This window comes from Anopheles nili, chromosome 3, assembly GCF_943737925.1.
Source record: "Anopheles nili chromosome 3, idAnoNiliSN_F5_01, whole genome shotgun sequence".
Lineage (NCBI taxonomy): Eukaryota > Metazoa > Arthropoda > Insecta > Diptera > Culicidae > Anopheles > Anopheles nili.
Window position 1 is genome coordinate 38,163,903 of NC_071292.1, and position 9,404 is coordinate 38,173,306.

Consider the following 9,404-nt stretch of genomic DNA (forward strand, 5'->3'; position numbering starts at 1 on the left):
CATTTAGCGCCTGCTGGTGGCAATCGTTCGACTGTCTGTGCAAGCAGTCCCTGCGGGGCGATACGTTTGTATGGAGTGCATAGATTAATGATTACGATAAGCGAGCGATCATCAGAATCCCAACGAATGCCTTCAGCGAACAAACGCAACGCATCATGATTAGTGCTTGTACTGAAGTAAGGCTTCCTTCGACGAGGCCTTCTTGCAGTCAACTGTTGATGCCGCCGTCTTGGTCGTGGTAAACTGGGAAAACATGAATGCAACGCATTGGCAATTCAAAAAACAACCAGACATCCCAGCTACCACTGTCATCGCGACCACAGTACTAAGATAGCGACGTGGTTGCGACTATATACAGCGTCCAATAAACATCCTTGCCGTAATGCTTCAAAGCCGTTTTACAGCTTAATTGTCATAAAGGCGTTGGTCAGCTTTTTACAAAAGGTCCACAGTGTCAGCGATCGTATGTCCTGTACAGATAAGTAATCGTCAACTAGATTTTTGGACCGCCAAGAGACGTACAGCGATGCCTGCGGCGAAATTCGCGTCAGTTCTAGCTATTTATCAAAACAACGTTTCAGTGCCTATTCCCAGACGAACGTTTTCAACCACGTTGCATGATCTTATCGGTCATTATATTAATGGGCCCCACGACAGTTCCATTCCCCGCGGGTACGGGTTGTGGTGTATCCTTTCGTCTGTCGAATCATCCTGCAAGGGTGTAACTTGTTGCATGCGGCTTCGCCCTTATTATAGCGAGCTTTTCAATCTGTCATCGGTCGCGTTCCTAACAAATGGTGGTCTTACACAAAAGCGTTTCACGAGCACGTTTCACGAGCCCGTTTGTTTACGTCGACAATCGAGATTTCGCTATCCCCTCTTGGACGCCGGACACGACGTCTAAGCACGAAAAACAATTTGTTAAATGCGGTGCGAGGATTCTATTTCGTAACATGAAACTTTCGACCTGTCAGTTTTTTCGCTTCATTCTTTCTTAAGCAGGGTGAAACGTGCGGCCACGAACTATAACCGTATGTGCACAAAGAGCACATGGGGACAGGATATGACGGGATAGAATCACCCACTGATTAGTACGACGCCATTGAAGACTTTACAGCAATTTTCTGCCACAACGCATATACAATAATTACCCGTTTAATTCGATAAGCTAATGAACCTACGATAAAAGCATCAGAACCCGTGCACGTACGTTCGTATTCAGCTAGCTCCATCAGAGGATGTTCCCATCGTTGAGCTTCGCTGTTCGAGCGACCGCACCAGGAACACCGTCGGCATGTTCACCACGATGCCGTAAGCGAGCAAACACAGCAACACAATCGCTCCAACGTATAGGAACGATTTCCTTACGCGAGGCCATACCAGCTTGTTGAATGATTTCGCCGGTTGCTGCAGCCAGTTGAAGGAAACCTCGGGACGGCTATCGGACGAGGAGAAAAGAAGAATGTCAGGAATGCCATTAAGCGATAGCAGCGATGTGGCAACCACCCGACGCAGGAGCAGACACAAGCGTTCGTTTGTTTACCGTACAACATTTTACCGATCACGAATCACGGTCGACGAATTGAAGACTGTGAAAATGGCTAAATCAACAGGCGCTACATACGAAAACATAACAAACAGACAGTCCGCGATGGCACGACAAGCAACGGATTCGTTCGTAGCTACCTTAGTAGCCGACTCTTAATCGGACATAAATTAGAGATAGATATGTTTACGAAACTTATCAAAACTGCTCACCTCCACCAATAAAGCATCTTATCGCACGTGCGTTTAATTGAGAAGAATGGAATCATTTCGAAACCATAGAAATATGCGCAATATGCCAACGGTTCGCTGGCTATCGAATCGGGATTTCAGTGTATTGTACGGATTCGTGGTATCGAGGACGACATGTACGCAAGCAATTTAACATCGTACTTACAGCGGCTCAGGAAGGTGCTGAGGTGGGTTACGGCCGACTCCGACGGGATCCAGTGTAGCATCATCGTGGCTAAGAATCTCCAGTTCCAGTTCAATTTTTCCCTATATTTCGAGTAGTGCGAGTCATGGGCAATCATACAGGCGAAACATACAGGAGAGAAAGGGAACAATTAACGATAATTTAATTAAAAAGTTCATTCACGCAACTGATACACCTTTCCAGGCGACCTTTACCGTTAGCGCTATTTCACCTTCTAGTGGCTGTCGATCGCTGGCATCGTTCTCGGATGTGCTTCGGCCATGAACTGGAAACCAACCCCGTACTTTACTGTGGTGGAAAAGGTTCAAACCCCGATTGCTTCCGGATCCTGTTAATGATGCGTTTTTTGAAAGCGTACACGCATCGGCAGTGCTGGCCGGAGTTGGCAGTTGAGAGAGATTTAACTCCGCCGTTCCGAGAAAATCATCCGCTGAGAACGAGTCGTTATCCCAAATCTGGACGGTCAGCACCGGTGGGTACTTGAGCTCGGTATCATGTTGTTCGTAGAAAGCCTTTTTGCGGCGAAGCACGAGCTAAAAGCGCCAAAAATGTTAATTACCAAAGTTGCCCAAACATTTTCCACCACGCTCTCGGTTTAGGAGCAAGTCAGCAATGAATCGGTGAAATCGACCTATTGCCTAAAGGATCACTTACCATACCGTCGGCAGGTGAGTATCGAAACGGGAATATCATGCGCCAGTTAAAGTTTCCCTCACCGGTTAACGACCGATAATGAACGTCCGTGTGTTGAGCCTCCGTATATTCCTGTAACCAACTGCAAAGAGGACGAACAGATCATTATAAACAGGCGTTTGATTTGCAGTGACCTAGAATTTTGTCGGTCATGTCCTTTTGCCGAAGGTACTAACCATTTGACATAAATGTCGCTCATCGGCGTGCCGAAAATGTTACGCTCGTTCAACATCACATCGGTCGTGTTCCAGACGATCACCCTCAAATCGTAAGCTTTTGGAGGCTGTGGTGTTATGTCCACCGGTTGTGGATGCGGCTCATTCGGTTCGTAAAGCTCGATCCACAGCTGTACTTTGCCCTGCTCGATTCCCGCACGCTTGGGATGGTACAACGATCGAGTTTCAACGTGCTCCGGGGTCAAAGGAAACCCGTTGCGAACGTGCTGGAAGTTGTTCAGTGTCTGTAGGCAAAGCTGCTCCTTTAGGCACTCCGTTGGGTCCAACTCATCAGCTTCCATTTCGATGTCGCCGACTATGATCTTCTGCCCTTCAATCCGAGGAAAGCTAATTCTATGCCTGGAACATAGATCTCTTAACATATCTGATGGCTTCATTTGATGCCGCCAGCAGTTACTTCCTTTAGAGGTGAAGAAACTCGGCAATCCGAACGCCGGCACATGCTTGCTTCGGAAGCGATCTTCGATATCGATGCAAGTGCTACCGATAAGATCGTCAGAAGAGACAAAATCTCGATCGTAAATGGAGATGTGCAGTATTTGATCTCTGGAATCGATTCAATAAAATATACATCATTAGCCTATAAATTCACAAAATTCGCCTTGGGGCGAAATACCTCGGAAGTGTTCCACGCATCTCGAATCTCCTTCCAAAAACTGGAGACGCTTGATTAGGTATGTAATATGCTCGGTCACGTACACGTTGGCCACCGTATGCCACAACAATGTAGGCGTCCGATTCTGACATGATATCTCTCGAAGTAAGGTTTAAAGCTTGCACGACATATACAACTACAATAATTTCAATGTTTTTCGAGAACTCCATCAACCGGGTTCGTAAACTAAAATGTTCAATGAACGTGATTACAAAATGTTACACAATAATAAGCCATTGATTATCACATCTTACGGGGGGATCAATTGGCTTTTTTCTGGCAAGAGTCTGTGGATGTTAATTTTACATTTTACCATGCCGTACATCTGCTTTCGGAGCCGATCAGCTTTATCGCGCTTTATTTTGAACAGCGAAAAACTTTCGCTCCAATCTTTAAATCCATTAAATTCCGTTATGCTTTCTAGTTCTCTATCGAATATCTACAAATTGATTTGAATATCATAAACATTGTTGGAAATAAGAACAAAGATGAAATGCAATACGTACCTTGAGGGAACTGTTAGTGTTATTATTTTGTTGTATACTATTGTAAAACTTGGCCCACCACGAGTGCTCGTTACTGTGGGAAATACGCTTTTTTAAAGTAGTGTGTTTACTGAAAAACTTTAACTGCGTTTGAACCATATGGCTAATATTCGACCAATTACTTAATGCATTGAACTGCACACGATTCGACGTGTCTTCGGGTTGTAGCAAAGGAACGTCATCTTGCTCTTCAACTTCAATAATTGTTGTATTTTCATTGAGACCCATGGCATATGCTGGCGACTCTGTCAGGAGCTCCGATGCATTAACTACAGCAAGTCCAATCATTTTAACCCGACTTGAGTTTGAATAATCCATATGCGTTATAATCAATGAAGGCCAAAAATGTGGATTGGTTGGAAGACGCTACCAAAAAGAAAAAATCGAAATGTTTATCGAATTTAAAATGTTGACGTAATTCATCACGAGTTGTATGTTGCCTACCATATTGCAAAATTCATGTCCTTCGGGGAAATTGGCACAACTACCGTGTATATTGCCAGCGTTCCCACTCATGATGCTTGCATCTCCAAGCGTTATCAATATTCGAGATTTCCTTATTTTCTGGTATGCGTCATTTACCATTTGACGTAGACCTACAAAAAAAACTTCCAACTTGAAAGCACTCATCTCGGGGATCAAAATGTCCGGTAGACCATGTACAACCAATTTTTCAACATCAAACATTTCTTCATGTCCTTCTGCGGAACTGACGACCTTAAATGCATTTTAAGAATTAGTTTCATGTATATACAACTAAATCTACGGGAATAAAAAGCATTTTACTTCTGCAAACTCATTTGAGGCCAGAATCTCTGCTATACGTATGCCCTTTCGAAAGATTGGAATCCATCGCATTGCGCGAGTAACCATTTGAGGCTCAGTATTCGGATTAATCGATGTTTCCAACCATCCCAGTCCAATGGTTTTCTGTGCAATAACACAATAGACAGAACCATACATAAACGAACTACTATTCGTACACAATGTTTATCAAAAAATAATCACCGAATTCTTTCCTTCATTTTGCAAAATAAAAATAAGCGTAGTTTTTAACTCCGACTTTTTGTCCAGTGCACCAGCAGTAACCGTTAATTGTGCATTCCGAAACTCGACCGTTTCGTTCCAGCAGGGCGATAATGTTTGCCGTATTGTCTGCAATGGAAATTTGTGGTTGGCATATTGTTTCCGTTCAATCATTCAGAAAACAATACCGATAGCGCCATTTCGTGCTCCTCAAAGAGAACCACTAGTTTAGCATTGCACAGCTCAGATTTGTCAGATCCTGCAAAAATCCGGCCCCGATACACGTGTACCTTGCAGTGCACGTGTTTCGTTATCGTGTTTCTATCGACCAACCCTATTGGAGTAGCAACGACCCGTGAGGAATGATTTGATAAAACAGAATAGCTTTCGTCGTTCACTTGTGTCTGCTGTTCGGTTCCAATCTGCATAACGTAGTCCAGCTTGGCGTAAATGCAACCGCACCGATCCGGACAAGAATGGTTGCAATGAATCGATCTCATGAGAGTTGCACATCGTTCATCGCACTGCACACCCAATGAGTCAGACTGTTTTGAAGCGAGCATGTAATGGGCCATGTTGAACCGAGCGATGGCATCCACTGATGAATGTCCTGGACGGGACAGGTACAGTATCAGGTCCGGGTATCGATTTTGATCCTTAAGGAATATCCCAACAGGTTTTAGCTATGTATGGAGTGAATAAGTTGCTCATTCACAGTTACTTACATCATTTGAAAGATCGGTCAATCTCTTTGAAATTTTATGTAACTCTTCCACAGCACCATGTAATCGCCTTTTGATAGTCTCAGTATTTGAATTCATAAGAGACTTGATGGAGGTTACCGTTATTTCATAAAGCATCTAATGGAAACCAAATTTAAAAAATATATTTTATTTATGTTTAGCCAGTTGCAGCCTAACAATTTATCACCTTCAACAGTTAATTAGCTGGTGCATTAACTTTTTTCCATATTTGAAACTATTGCACCAACTAAATAGTAACATTTTTAGCTTCAGAATAGTAATTTGTAATAAAAACTTTAGTTTTAATGATGATCACAAATTTATATCTATATGTAAAATATTAGTCCGACAACTGTTATCATTCGCGATAGTTAGTAATACGTGTGTATTGTTAATTTCTCTCACAAATTAATAACGTAACATTTATGATTTTATGACCAGCACCGAAGCAAATCCAATACGCACGCCAATACTTGATTGCGATACAAAAATCGCAGTTCTATTAGTCTACTTACCAACTCCTGCAAAATGTAGATTTTGTTCATTTGATCCCACTTTGTATGCTGTTTAAAATTTCCTTCAGAAACACTTGCATACGCATTGCGAAAATTATTCTCAAGTTGCGTCAGTAACTGAATGTAAAGTGGCACACTACTTTCGGAAGGACTCTCGTTCAGCTTGTCATTCAAAAAATCCATTAGATGCATGAGATCATTGTGAATCTTTAAAATAGCAAATTGGGCAAAGTATTTGTGTCTGTAATCAGCAGCCGGAACTTGTACCATCAAATGCTGACGGGATGATTCCGAGCATTTCAAGTTTGAAACGCTTAGCGCGGGCAAAGGGGCCATATTTAATATCAGCGGTTTCGAGCGAATATCTGCACATGTGAGGTATAACATGCACTTCGGTGGATGCGCTTTATCAAATATTTGCAAATGGATAATGTTAAAATTGATCACAAAGGTTACTTCTTCCCAGTAATTAGACGGCACAAGTGGCTCGTAGATTTGAGCCACTTGTGTTTTGCGGGCTGGTACGGATTGCACAGACAGCAAATCAGTACTGATAGATATCAAAAGTTTGCCAACATATTGTGACGCTCGCAAACCATCGTAAAAATATATCCAAGTGGGTCCAAACGTGGGTAAATTATCTGTAACAAAAATATATCAAAGCAATTGTTTTTTTCTTTTACATTTACTGAAATGATCCATTACTTATAAATGTCGTTAGTTCGTTTTGAAAGGGAAGAAAAATGCATGATTTTAGTTGATTGTGCATTATTGTAGCAACAATTAGCTGTCAGTAAGTCTATTGAAATATGCTGACTAAGAGTTGGAAATGTTCCCACAAAGGATAAATTTTCATTCCATCGAAAGATTCTGCTATATGGACTAGTTTTGGTGCGCAGCTGTATTTGTACAGTTTGATATCAGCAATCGTCATTTTATCAAAACAATGAATTTAAGATTACCTTTGATCCTGCGTACGAAACTCGAATAGCATATTCTGCATTACTCACGAACTCCCCTCGAAATATGTTGAAACTATATCGGACTCTTCGTGGTACGTTGCTAGATTTATACGGAAGCATTATGTTCCTACGAAACATAAAAATAATGTAGAGTGATATCACCTTCGATGAAGCTTGCAACAAACATTTCAATGTCTTCGTATTCTTCTACACAAAATATTACGGGAGGCAACTTTTCCAGGGTGGAAGATATCGACACATCCACCATAAGATAGCCACAGGGGATTTCATTCGACGCAGCTCTATCGGTGGGTACAAATGTAATCCATTTCCTAAAGAAAGCATGATCTATAATGATAAAGTAGCTATTATTGTTATTTAAGAACGGCCTGACCGTATTCAAATTTGAATAATTATTTGGGGACTGAAAGGCATTTCCTTCCAACAGCCGCAGAGAACCTTATCTCGGGCTGAATCGGTTAAATGATAATGTAGTTGAAAGTTGCACTTATGATCACCACTCAAAGGATGCTCACCTTTTTGCTCCCATATAGTGCATAGATCAACGTAGCATTCGCCGACGCAAGAGTTTAAAGTTGTGCAAATGGATGCACGATATAACCCGAACAGTACACCTCTTGTCAAAAGTTTTTTCTCTGAGCAATGCAAGGAGAAACTGAAATACTGCTTAAAAATAAAAAAATCAAGATGTATCTACAAAAAGGAAGATATCGTTATTGATTACATCGTTGAAGTATGGATTTCCTGTACGGTATGCAGTTCTGGTTCGTTTATATTTGCCGTTACAGGCCACCATAACAAAAGTATTGCTGTTCAGCTCTCGTAAGTGCCGCGCTTTATATATTGTGATCGAAACTACGAAATCTTGCTTGCGTTCCCGTAGACATGTTCGGTTTTCCTCCAACACATCTTCCATTTTGTAACTGAATCCTGATTAATAGAATGATGTGGAAACAATAATTTCATCAAAGATTGCTTTGATCGTTTCCACAACCTTCTAGCGCGATTTGACTGTGAGAGCTTTTAGGAAGATGTTAGGTCCTAAAAGAGCAGAGGCTACTTTCACCACAATAAAATGATAAACAGTATTTCAATATTACGGTTGATTTTTTTTTTTCATCTTGGGATAGAAAACAAAATTGGTGCTTTAAGAAAACCATTTGAATAACTGCTTCACCTTAAAACAATTGTTCGTTATTCTCTTAGTTCAGTGTACTGCCATCTGGTGAGAATTCCTAGTATAACCAAACTCAAAAGTTCATGCTCGTTCTCGAATTACTTTTCGCTACCGTGACGTAACGTGAAAAGCACAATCGTCTGCAACTCGAAAAGAATACACATTTCATTGGGAAAATGGGTATAAAGCAGTTTTTAACTTCTCCTAACGGATCGTAGCTACCTTAAAAATTAAATTTTAAATATGTGAACAAGTAATGAATTAGAATTATAGATGCAATAAAACATCCAAATAGCTTGAGCACAGCTCAAAAAGTTTGATCAAGAAAAGTGATTGATGTTGTCTCGTTGCCCAGGCTTTGTAGTTGGGATGGTAGTAGAGTGCGATGGATCACAACTGTTCATAAGCCAGAGAGAGTAGCACGATCGATCGTGGTGAATATCAAGCCATCTTACCCATACCAACGCACACAGCACCGTGAGCCGGAGAGAACGAAGAGCGAACGAAGGCGAATTGAGAAACGGCGTTGACACGCTTTCCTAGCAGATGACTCGCGGCTCCACGGAGGCTTCATCGGAATAATTTATATGGCAGTTTTATTTGCACCTACGCATCATCCAAATTTAAATAACATTTTTTTATTTAATTTATTCTCATACATTTCTCCATGTAATGTAACTAAAACGCTGGCATCATCATTAGTTCTTATTTTCATCAGAATTTTTCCTATCAATTCATCAAGAAATTGAAAAAAAAACAATTTTATATAATCACAAAAAATAACAAAACAGACGGATCAAACAATTCTGTCAGAATCAGACGAAAAATTCAATATTAAGAATATAAATTC

The 9,404-nt window shown here is 41.2% G+C and overlaps 2 protein-coding genes across 2 annotated transcripts; both read right to left on the bottom strand.

The window, feature by feature from the left end:
• Positions 1-1,218: 1,218 nt before the first annotated feature.
• On the bottom strand, positions 1,219-6,424 carry LOC128724196 (myoferlin). The gene is made up of 13 exons (XM_053817962.1): positions 6,395-6,424; positions 5,325-5,819; positions 5,119-5,265; positions 4,897-5,040; positions 4,555-4,827; positions 4,072-4,476; positions 3,820-4,004; positions 3,527-3,751; positions 2,851-3,456; positions 2,636-2,756; positions 2,176-2,514; positions 1,943-2,043; positions 1,219-1,438 (listed from the first exon to the last, which is right to left on the bottom strand). The coding sequence occupies exons 1-13, from the start codon at positions 6,422-6,424 to the stop codon at positions 1,219-1,221; spliced, it is 3,291 nt and encodes a 1,096-aa protein (XP_053673937.1).
• A 908-nt stretch (positions 6,425-7,332) lies between these two features.
• Positions 7,333-8,293, bottom strand: LOC128724197 (uncharacterized). Its single transcript, XM_053817963.1, has 4 exons — positions 8,102-8,293; positions 7,893-8,040; positions 7,542-7,704; positions 7,333-7,483 (listed from the first exon to the last, which is right to left on the bottom strand). The coding sequence occupies exons 1-4, from the start codon at positions 8,291-8,293 to the stop codon at positions 7,333-7,335; spliced, it is 654 nt and encodes a 217-aa protein (XP_053673938.1).
• Between the last annotated feature and the right edge of the window lie 1,111 nt (positions 8,294-9,404).